Source organism: Saccostrea cucullata, unplaced genomic scaffold, assembly GCF_032062105.1.
Source record: "Saccostrea cucullata isolate Sc308-1 unplaced genomic scaffold, CSIRO_AGI_Scuc_v1 ctg12014, whole genome shotgun sequence".
Lineage (NCBI taxonomy): Eukaryota > Metazoa > Mollusca > Bivalvia > Ostreida > Ostreidae > Saccostrea > Saccostrea cuccullata.
The window spans coordinates 1-12,500 of NW_026922519.1; the positions used below are offsets into that span (position 1 = coordinate 1).

General features: G+C 37.8%; 1 protein-coding gene across 1 annotated transcript in view; it reads left to right on the top strand.

Moving 5' to 3' along the window:
- Positions 1-607: 607 nt before the first annotated feature.
- The window catches only part of LOC134261893 (glutamic acid-rich protein-like), a gene marked incomplete at its 5' end in the record, with an annotated part of 17,577 nt that continues 5,684 nt past the window's right edge, over positions 608-12,500 (top strand). Inside the window, 4 exons of the mRNA XM_062744285.1 lie at positions 608-745; positions 4,765-4,860; positions 5,817-6,514; positions 6,621-6,655. Of these exons, the coding sequence (XP_062600269.1) occupies positions 608-745; positions 4,765-4,860; positions 5,817-6,514; positions 6,621-6,655 (967 nt within the window). The remainder of the gene's footprint in view (positions 746-4,764; positions 4,861-5,816; positions 6,515-6,620; positions 6,656-12,500) is intronic.

A 12,500-nucleotide genomic window follows, 5' to 3' on the forward strand; every position in this document is an offset into this window, starting at 1 on the left:
TAAAGTACTACATTTCTTCACAAAAATGTTGCAAAATTTGGCTGCCTATAGTTTTGAGCATTCACCTTACTCAGAAACAATCCTATCATGGAACTAGCAATTACTTCCATTTCATAACAATTATTTGCAGTTAATTTTTATGTTTGTGCATTATCTTTCACCTGCTTTCATACAGGGTATAAGATTTAAATGGACCCCCTCCCCCAAAATAAATAATACACTGTATAACATAAATTAGAAAAAAAAAATAAAAATAGGAAATGAAACAAACAAATCACTACTTTTTCTCTCAAAATTTTGCATTGCCCGCGTGGCGCAGTGGCTAGAGCATCTGCTGTAGAGTCGCAAAGTAAGGAGTTGATCCTAAAGTAGCAGGTTTGGATCTCACTGGGGGACGTGGAGACAGGTCTTTCGGATGAGACCGTATAAACCGAGGTCCAATGTCGCAGTAGGTGCTGGCACAAAAAAGGGTCCATCACTGCTCAATGGCCCTTAGTGCCGAATATAGCTCTTCTCCGGTGGCGTCTCCATATGAGTGACAAAATTCTCAAGAGACACGTTAAACAACATACAATCAATTAGCCAATCTCTCAACTTTATTTTGCAGATGCCATTGGAAACAGATCGAGAACCAGCGACACAGAACCAATAAAAGAAAAACAATCTTCAAAGAAAGCAATGCACTCAACCAATAAAACGAGTGAAGAAAAAAGAAATATTGAAGAAGATGACCTTGAAAGTAAGGGTAAAGACTATATATGTATCAATTTGAGTGCAAAAATATTCTTTTCATGAGTATTCAAATCTTTATCTCTTTATCTTTCTTTTCTAATAGACATTTTAAAGATTTTTATTTCTTAAAAAGATCAACAAAGAGTCTCACCGAAGACAATTTGATATCAATTTTTTTCCGTCGTCTTCAATAGAAATTCCTTGTGACGAATGAGATATTTCTTAAGACAAATTGCTTAGTTATTCATTCGGACGAATTAGACGTTTGTTAGGGTTGATTAAATATTTGTTTGGGCGAATTGGATATTTGTACGGACAAATTAGAAATTCTGTTGGACTAATTAGATCTTTATAGGACAAGTTAGATATTTTATCGGAACATAAGATATATTCGGACGAATTTGGTATTTGTTTGAACAAATTACATATACTCGTATGTTCGAAATGATTAGGTGTTCGTTCGGACAAATTGGATTCTAGTATTTGTTCGGACGGACTAGATATTTGTTCGGATACAATGAGATATTCGTTTGGAAGAATAAGATATTCTATCGGATGAATTAGAAGTTCGTTCGGACAAATGACTCAGAGATATTTATTCAGAAAAATTAGATACCGATATATCTCTTAGGACGGATAAGATACTTCTAACGAATCAAATAATTTTTTTAATTTTGAGAAATTAGAAATCCGTTCGGACAAATAAGACATTTTTAGGATACATGGGTCACTTGCATCAGGTGCATTTCCTTGCCCCCGTGGTACTTAACAGTTATGTCAGATTTCTGGAGCCGGAGTTTCATCTCTGGAGTTTTAATTTCTAGAGAGAGAGAGAGAGAGAGAGCCTGGGATGAAAGTTCCTAGTGGTTTGTGGTCAGACTGTACCACAACATGTCGAGCAAATGTGTAGTGATGAAACTTTTCCAATGCAAAAACTATGGCCAGAAGTTTCTTCTCAATCTGAGCATAGTTCGCCTCAGTTTTACGCTGAAGTGAGTGTATGCAAGGCTAACGTATGCAATTAGTTTTCCTTCTTGTAGATGGGCTGCTCCTAAGCTTCATTGGGACGTATTGTAAGTGGTTTCTTATCATCGTAGTATTGGTGATGATTTTCAGAGGAGAGAAATTTTTGTTGAAAGCCTTGCAATGCGATGCGTCCAATCGCATCTTTTTCGAATTGAGTCGGATACCAACGTATTGGTATCTCTGGAGAAATGCCCCTTTTCATTCTTGGTCTCGCAAACATCATAGAGAAATACATCATCTACGATGTTCAGAATCCCTCTCAAGTCGCCTATAGCCTGATATAGATGTTGTTGGAACATTCTTAGCCAATTGTACTTTCTAAAAGTGTCAAATGTAGTCATGTGACCTACTTTCATCATTCAGCCTCACGTGCCAGTAGCCATGATGCAGAACACATGTTGAGAACACATTTGCATGTGCTAGGTCAGATAGCATCTCTTGCAGTACAGGGAAATGGAAATGTTAACGTTTTAGTGCTTTGTTGAGATGCTCTTGATCTAAACATAACCAGAGTTCACATTTCCCTCAGTGGTACATGCATATACAAGGTGACTGTGCCAATCAGTGGGCTAGTTTACAGGAGCTATGATGATCTCTTTGTCAAATCATCTAGTGTTTCTTTTAGTTTTGGCTTCATGTGAACTGCAACTTTCCGGACTGGTGAAATAACTGGTGGAACGGAAGGGTTAACCTCAATATGTGCTACTATACTGGAAGTTGTTTATTTTGTCCTCAAATACATCCTTGTACGTAACAATCGGACAGAGTACACAGATTTTCCTCGCTTTATTGTGTCCTGATTAATGGTTATGAGTCCCGTTTGTGTACATGCGTTAAATCCGATTTAATAGTGGAATTAAGTCCTCATTGACAACTACAAACTTAACGTTGTATTTGGTTCAGTTCTTGTGATTGACTAAATTCAGAATACACTCCCCATTATGTTCCTTACGTGAGCCATTCTACACCGCTAAAGTACTAGTTGATGGAGTAATAGTGGTGTCACCAATCCATTTCTTTCCATTGAGATTGTTAGAAGTACCTGTGTCGATCTGAAAATCTATTGATTGATTGTATACCATGAGTTCCGCACAATGACGTTCAGATCCACCTGCGATAGCAGTACTGACCTGCCTATTCAAGTACTCAGACTCTGCGTAATAGTCATCGTCCTATTCTACACTGTGAACACGAGTATTTGCACCTTGCTTACAGTATTTAGCTTACAAGTCTTCCTATACACCGGACGCGCTTCCTTTTTCTACTGATGTGCACCACCGTAATACTTGCACTGATTTATTTGTCTTTGAATTTATCCTTTGTGTTATCTTACTTGTGAAGAGGGTACTCACTGTGGTCTCTGAGAATGTTTTTACACTATGGACATATTCCTGCTTTGTGTCTGTTGACTTGCCTATTTCGGATGCTTGTGTGTAGCCGACTAATCAGCCTTACAAATGTTAATAACTTTTGCCAGGTTGAGTTGCATTTTATCAAGGAGTCTTTTGTGTTCCTTGTTAACAACATATATTCTTTTGTCAAGGAGTAAAGCGTCCCCAAGAGCACCAAAATTACAGGACTTGAAGAGTTCACTGATTGCTCCGACCAATGCACCAAAACATCAAAAGGTTCTACTTTTTTTCTGAGAACGAATGTAAAACTTGTTTTTTTCACAAATTTCATTAGAAGTACCAATTAAGTGAGTTTCAAGCAGTTTGAGAATACGTCAGCATCTTTGCAAAGAGCTATATTATCAAATGGTAGCGTTTCCAGTAGTTCTAGGCTTTTTTGTGGTTAATGGTAGCTCGGATTGTCGCATCCTGTTTTTTGACACGAGCGCCAACCTCATAAACTTTCCTTTTGCGCGAAAAAAAATAGCTGCGTCTCCATCACGAGAAAGCTTTCCGGGTATGTAGTTGGCGGATCACCAGTATTGAATAGATTTTGAGAAAGGGTAATACATGTACTTGAGAGTTCTAAAAGCTGCTACATGTTGGTCATTCAAAAATGAACTTATGCACCCGTAACATGATGTGTCGTTAAAGTTGACACAGACATACGTAGGCGTAGTTCCCAAAATAATGAAAATAATGCACAAAATAATCTCAACCTGCGGTCGGAACATCATTTAGTCTGTTAATTTAACAACTTTACCGCTGCCACCATATTAAACTAAAGAAACTTTGAATAGCTATGGACCCAGAGAGATGCGCACATGTGTTGAACACGTTTACATATATTCAATCGAATCACAGACTCGTACACAAAACAAAAGAAATGATGTGATTGGTCAATAATGATAATAATAAACTGGTTTTAGTATTATACAAAGTCAGTAAATGGTTCAGCTAAAAACAGGAACATAACAAGACATAAGGCTAAAAAGTCAAGTGCTTGTGTTCGTATGATATCGTTTCAAATTCATGATTAACAGTTGTAACGTTGCAATGGTTTTGTGCTACAGGGATAGAATTTCTTGATAATAGTACAATTTTATTAATAAAGTTTAACCGTTTATTCAAAAAATTATGTCCAGAACAGCAGAGAAATAACTTAAGTAAAATTTCAATAAATTCTAAATAAACCTTTTATTTATAAATGTTTATGATTTTCCCCATACATTCCGTAATCTTACAGAAATCTGTATCATAACGATAAGCAAGAAAAAGTAAGATTGAAGATTACATGTACAATGTATTAATTCTAAAATATCACATATATGTAATAAATTGTTTGAATAAAATTCATGTTTGAGTTAGTAAAATGATTTAAAATTACGTCTCCGGCTAAAAGGAAGGCTGTGTCTCTTGATAAAAATTGACAGTAATTGAAGCAATAAATACCGGATCCAATTCCCCCCAAAATACAGAGGATTTTGGCTTTGCTCCGACAACATTCGTGGATAACTCTAAAATGAATGGGTTGAGTTCCATTCGTTTAATTTTTTCCCTCCAAACTAAACTTCAAAACTACAACTTTGCGATATCTTTTTCTTCAATATTACAGTAGAAGGGGGACGACAAGATACCGAACAGATACCAAATACAGAAACTATATACAAGGACTCAGAAAATCGGGAAATGGAAGAAACGTCTCAAGCATGTAAGTACATGTAAGAATAGGTCGCCCACATGGCGCATTGGTTATGGCGTTTGCTCTATAATCGCAGTAGATGTTGACACAAAAAAAGTCCCTCACAGTTCAATGGCACTGTGTGCCGAGTAAAGGTCTCGATATGCAGGCCTTCATCGACAAGTGGTTAAGTCTCGATATGAGTAAGAAAAAAAGAATATCGAAAGGAGCGTAAAACAATCAACAAACATATGTATTCGATATTAATGTCAGGAGGTACTTTAGAAATATCTTTATATGCAAAAAAAGAACTCAAACTTTTCTTTGGAACCAGGCTTATACTAAAATTAACATGATACATGTCGTGTGAAACAATTCATTTGAGATTACTTTGGGATTTGATTAAAAATGAGATGTTGACAGGATTTAATTTTTTCTGGAGGGAATTGTGTGGAAGAAGGAACAAACATTATCAAGATCAAGAGTGCTACAAACTGACAGTAATGACAAAACATTCTGGGGTTGTCCCTGTACTTTGATCATGTCAACATCCAAAAATACGATTAGGCCCATTATACAATGTAGAAGATCATTGTCTGAAATGTACAATCTGTCAAGTACATTTATTTGGCAGGTACCTCACTTACTTTAATTTATTTTTTCATGTCTGAACCTAAATAGGACCATGATTTTGATCTACAAGCAGATACACAAATATCTTCAGATTACTTTGTTTCTGAATGTGATTTACCCATAATTCGCTGATATTTCTTCAGATTACAGTAATTTAGTGAAAAAAGTCTGTAGGAAATAAGAAAAAAAAATGAACCTTGTTTCTGTGATTCTGAATGGAAATTCAGAAGGTAATATTTTAATATTTTAACTCATGAGTTCCTAAAACATGCATCATTTAAATCAGTGGTGCTACTTTTTTGTCAGCACTTTATGGTTTAATTCAATACTAGAAATGTAGATTCAAATTGCAGGTACAAATACGTCAGATAAGGACAGAACTGATGAAGAAGAGAAACTTGGGGAGCCAGCAAATTTACAAAGATCGGACTCCAGTGGAAGTGAAGAAGCTGTTTGGTGCCCACCTACTTTTATGAACAACACGAATAACGATGAGGGAAGTGAATATAACTTAAGAAATAACATACCAACTAAAGATAAAGATGTTTTACACAAAGACAGCAAAGAGTTAGAAGAATCCGCTCCAAAAGAAATCGCAAAACCTGAAGCACCGACACAGACTCCCTTATCTGTAAGTAATGTTGAGACCGAAGAGAACGAAAAGAAAGAAGAGACAAAAATTGACTCTGAAATGAACGTTGCAGCGAATGATCAGAAAGATAGTGAAAGTAACAATCAAAAAGTGAATATATATGAAAGAGTATGTGAGTCAAAAGAAAACACAAAAAAAGAAATACCTACAGAAGATAACGAAAACGATAAGGAACTTAAACCAAATGATGAGGATGTATACAAAGAAAGCAATAAATCCGAAAAATCTGATCAAAATGAGTCGCAACAATTTCCCGCAAAACGAAACGAAAATGTGATTAATGTGACTAATGAAAAAGATATCAAAGAACCAAGCACTCCAAACCAATCTGAAAATAAAACAACTGAGGATGAAGACTCACAAAATGGTACCCATGCCACTGATGATCAGGATGAACAGGTAAAAATATTATGAAGTTATATTTAATATAAAATGTCAGCTACATGTAAATTAAAATCTAAAAATACACGTTATCCCTTGCTTCTTTTTTTTTTTTCATTTTTAGATGCCTACAGGTCCAACTAAAATAACCCTGTCATCGTAAGTATATATACGAGGGGTGATCAAAAAGTTCGTAAACTATCTCTATATCTGCAAAACCACAATTCAGATTAGAATGAAATTCGGTACACACATAGCCATACACGAGGTCTATCAATAGCATATGCTGAGTAAAGTTTTTCTCTTTGTGACGTCACAATTTCAAAATGACGTCACTATGTAGGTCACTTGTGACGAAAAATGGTTGTTTCAGTCGAACTCATTCAACAAACGACTGACAATTTATGGTATATCTTGGAAATCCCTCTGCAGTATCATATAATAATTTGTACACAGTTTACTAAGATAAATGAGTTCCTATAAATTCATTTAATGATTGGATTGATCGTTTTAGTGAAGGAAGGCAGATGGTTAAAAATGATACTTGTCAATGAAAGCAATTTTGAAAAGATATGTGTTTTTAATTAAGCAATTTGCTATCAAAGACCTCCAATTTTCACTTTGAAAAATAGTTGAATATTTGAACTATGATATAATTATTAAATACCTAAGATTTCGTTTACTTTTGATTTTAAACATGTTAAAAGAAGACTACTGTTCTCTATCCACCTTGAATGAAAATCTCTCCCGAGACACAAGATTTGTGTTTTAAAGGTCGCCATGCTTATTTTTGGAAATGATATTCTTATCCTCCCATTCTGTTGCCGAGATTTCTGACAAATGAACTGTTCTTGTCATAAAAATTAACTCACATGGAAAGAAATATAAGACTCAGTAAAATCTTTCAACTTTTGTGACAGAACGCTACGGAGGGGGTCACGTGACCGCCAATATCACGTGGCTCGCGCATGCGCAAAACGGTGGTTGCTGTGCATTAAAATCGGAGAGGATTGATTTAAAATATTATCAACATTGAAACCAAATATTGTTTCTTTCATGGAAGTTATTCAATTAGTTTGCGAACTTTTTGATCACCCCTAGTATAAAGCACTAAAAATTACCAATGAACAAAAAAAATGTCAAATGTTTGTACCTTCCTCAGAACAAAGAAAAAAAGTTAAAAAATCATAAGAACAAATAAAAACTAGAAACAAAAAGAAAAAATAAACAAGTAACACTACTACTTAACTAAACAAACTATATATATATAATAAAATACTTTATATCTACAATGTTACATGTTGAATTCGAAAGATTATAATCAAGAGTGTTCGAGTGTGTTAGGGTCGCCCGCTTAGCGCAGTGGTTAGAGTATCTGCTCTAGAGTCGCGAAGTAAGGAGTCAATCCTTACGTCGCGGGTTCGAATCCCACTGTGGGACGTGGAGACCGGTCCTTCGGATGAGACCGTATAAATTTGTTGTGCCAGTACCATCCATTGTCGCAGATGGTACTGGCACAAAAAAGATCACCCACTGCTCAATGGCCCTGAGTGCCGAGTATAGGACAAACTTTGCAGCTCTCCACCGGCAAGTGGTGGCGTCTCCATATGAGTGAAAAATTCTCGAGAGGGGCGTTAAACAATATACAATCAATCAATCAATCGAGTGTGTTAGCGCTATGTCATGGCTGCTTCACCTCTGATTGTTTAAATAGATTTCTCTTTAACTACGGAAGTTCCTGTTTTAAGATTTGATAAGCTTTTACAGTTCACAATGCTAGATACAAAGACGGTAATAATTTTGCAAAGAAACTTGCATTTTAAACAGATTTTAAGACAATAATTTTAAGCATTATGCTCTCTGATGCGTAACTTTACCACGATTATAGTTCAAATTAACTATCTTCCGCCCAAAATATTTTATAAAGTTCTTCTATGAATCTTCGTACTGCACTAAGGATTTAAGATGTCGTACGACTTGATTTCCTGAAGTCTTGGATTATATTGATAAGTCGACCCGCGAATGAATTGTCTTATGCAAGAATACATAAATGTTGCAGTACGACCTGACTTTTGTTCGACCCTAGTTGTATTTAGTAGGTTGTTCTATCAAGTTGTGCAGGTCAAGATTTCAATAGTTGTATAATGTGCTTCAATAGATCAACTGACCTACCTCCGACAGTTCATATTAAAACACTTTCATGTCAGACGATGAACGAAAGCGGGACGCAGGTTCGTCAGACACATTCAAACAGTCTGTGTTGGGCGGTATAGATATACGAGACACCAACAATCTAAAGTTAATATCAGTAAACTAGTTTGTATCTCAAGTGATACACTAAGTACTCCTATATCTACCGTATCAATTTCTGAGAAGCCTAATGAGGAAGTCCCTTTTCTAGCACAAGTGGGCCGGTTTTCAAGCCACAGGAAAATACAGGTGAAGGTGTCTCTTGATAGAAATGTATACATCGAACATTCGAATGGTGTAAATGAAAAAAAAACTCATGAAAATTCCTACCAAGAACAAGCATATGCATATAATAGACAAGTCTATCAGTCTGCACCTGATCAATGCAAGATCTGTAGCAGGGAAAGCTGTATTCCTCTGCGAATATATCAATGATAAGGGTATCGACATCTTGGCTATAACCGAAACCTGGTTGCGTGAAGGAGACGATTCGCACATAAACGATCTCTGCTCTCCTGGATACAAATACATTGGCGTGCCTAGACCTACGTCCAAAGGGACCAGAGGAGGAGGGGTTGGTTTTGTCATCAAAGCCAGCATGGATATCACATGTACCCCTCAACCTGAATTCAAGACTTTTGAAACTTGCACAGTCAGGCTAGATAGCAATCATCCTGTTATTCTAGTGCTCGTGTATCATCCTCCTCCCTCAAACAGAATGGTCTCACAGGAACCCAATTCCTCAAGGAGTGGTAACAATTCCTATTACATGTATGCACAACTATTCCATCCCAATTATGCATCCTCGGTGACACGAACAGCCATTATGATGAACCGGGCATGTCACACACGAAACAGGTTCAGGACATAGTGGCTGGACTTGACCTAAAACAAAATGTTAACGTCGCTACCCATGCAGCTGGACACACTCTGGACTTGGTGTTCACAAGGAATGACCCCATATTCCCACTTGATAAGTCTATTACTGTGACTGATATAGGGATCTCAGATCACTATGCGGTTACTTGCCAACTTTACACTTGTCCATTGCACCTAGCAAACAAAAGTCGGCTGGCTAGGCCATTGAAGCGCATCCCTGTGGAAACACTAGCACGAGAACTAGCAGAATCGCTGGATTCCATCAAAGAAGGGAGCGATGTCAATGAACTGCTGTCAGCAATAGACTCCAAAGTGGAAGTGGTCCTGGACAGCATAGCACCCAAACGAACCATCACCATCAAAGGAGACTCTCTTAAACCATGGTACAATGACTCAATCCATGAAGCAAGAAAACGGAGAAGACAGTTGGAGCGTAAAGCCATGAGCTCAGGCCTAGAGGTCCATAGACAGATGCTTACAGAACAGTCCCGATCTGTGGTGCATATGATCAACTCTGCCAAATCCAGATATTATCAGGAAAAGCTCACCACAGCGGTTAGTAAAGAGACTTTCAGATTTATTAGTAGTCTATTGAATTATAATGCAGGAACTCCTCTACCACCGGCTACTAATGACTAGACCCTTGCCGATGATTTTGTTAAGTTTTTCCACAAGAAAGTTCAGAAGATCCGGCAGGGTCTTAATGACACAGATCTCCATGACAGTACAGCTTCTTCAGACCTGGATAAACCAGTGCCTCAACTTGGCTGCTTCAAGGTCCAGACGCATGAAGAAGTAAACAAGGTCATCAATATTTGCGCAAATAAGACCTGCTCACTGGATGTCATCCCCACTGCGCTCTTAAAGAACAGTGCTGTCCTCTCTGTGATGCTACCGACAATTACTGAGCTGGTTAATACATCACTTTCAACCGGGGTCTTTCCAAATAAGCTAAAACGTGCACTAGTTACACCACGTTTTAAAAAGCCATGACTGAATATGAATATCTTCACTAACTACAGACCAGTCTCAAATATTCCTTTTATCAGCAAGGTCATCGAACGTGTTGTTGCACAACAGCTGAATGGTCATCTCACCAGAAACGGTCTTCATGATGCAGTCAGCTTACAAGACCGGTACCAGCACTGAAACAGCCATCCTACGAATAAAAGCAGACGTAGAAGCAGTACTGGATGAAGGTGATGCCATGCTTCTCGTCCTTCTCGACCTGAGTGCTGCATTCGACACCATTGATCACACCCTCTTAGTAGAGAGACTACATGTGGACGTTGGACTGACGGACACAGCGCTCCGTTGGGTACAGTCTTACCTGAGTAACCGCACTCAAGCAGTAAAGATCAACAACAGTGTGTCCTCAGATGTGCCATTGTCCACTGGAGTGCTACAAGGGTCTGTTCTCGGTCCCCTCCTCTTCCTGGTGTACCTTCTACCACTCAGGAGAGTCATCAATTGGTATGACATTAGCCGTCATGGATTTGCAGACGACACTCAATTGTACAACCGTCTGAGTGTAAAAAACAATGTCAAGCGTACGGAACAAGTCAAGGTTATGGAGGAGTGCATAGCGAGTGTCCGAACCTGGATGACTGTAAACAAACTCAAACTGAATGATGCAAAGACCGAGATAATGGTGATTGCCAGCGCCCATAACCAGAACCGTGTTAAGAACATTCAGCTGAAGATTGGTGACGCAATAGTGACATCTCAATCTACTGTTAAAAACCTCGGTGCTACCCTGGATGCCACCTTATCAATGGAAACACAAGTCAACTCCATGGTAAAAAAGATATATTTCAACATTAGGAGAATCTCCAAGGTGAAACAACATCTCACCCAGGAAGCGTGTGCAAAGGTCATCAATACAACAGTCATATCCCATCTCGACTACCACAATGCCCTTCTGCTTGGCATAACCGATCGAACCATGCACCGATTACAAGTGGCTCAGAACAATGCTGCGCGTTGTCTTACAAAAACACGCTACAGACAACATATCATGCCAGTACTTCAACAACTGCATTGGCTGCCTGTAAAACAACGTGTTGTGTTTAAAGTGCTGACTACCATGCACAAATCTCTACACTCCTCCTCAGCATCACCATATATGAAAGAGTTACTTATTAGCCACAAAGGACTTTAAGATCATCGTCTGACAAATGGAAAGTAATAGTAAAGAAATCATCAAACAAAAATGGTGCAAGAGCCATAAGCACATTAGGCGCACAACTGTGGAACAACCTGCCTTTAGAACTACGAGAGCTTGAAGCACATGGGGCAATCCGCAAGAACCTAAAACACTCTTGTTCAAGCGTGAATATAACCTATTATGTAAAATTCCAGCATAACATCTAGGACTCCATTTGTAACCTCTCGTAAACTCAGCTTCAGAAGTACTTTCCTGTGTACGAGGGGTGTTAGAAAAGTTCGCGGACAAGTTCAATTGTGAGCGCGCTATTTCCACGAAACCGGTCAAACTTTCCAGATAGAATCTTTACATTTTTTCCAATAAATATACAAGAAATTGTTGCTCTCCGGTGATTATTAAAAAATATACAGCTTTTTTATTTTGATAAAACTTGCTTCACGGAGCATGCTACATTTTGGCACGTTTACATCACAAAGACTCTTTATTAAAATTAAAAATTGCACAATTGTAAGTCAGAGAGATTTATGATATTTTACCTGCCGCTAAAGTGTTCATGAAACGTCACTGGGAGAAATTTTGAACTAAATTGGAGGGTATATGACTGTTTTATAGCCATTTGTATATGATCATTGCGTAAAAACACAGCCAAAAATCGGAACGTCATGGAGCACTGCACTACGTATATAAATTATGTATACAGACTGGAAAATGTCTAAAAAGAGATTAAAATGTTCCAGATGCTGCCGGGAATTTCCTACACCTACAAAG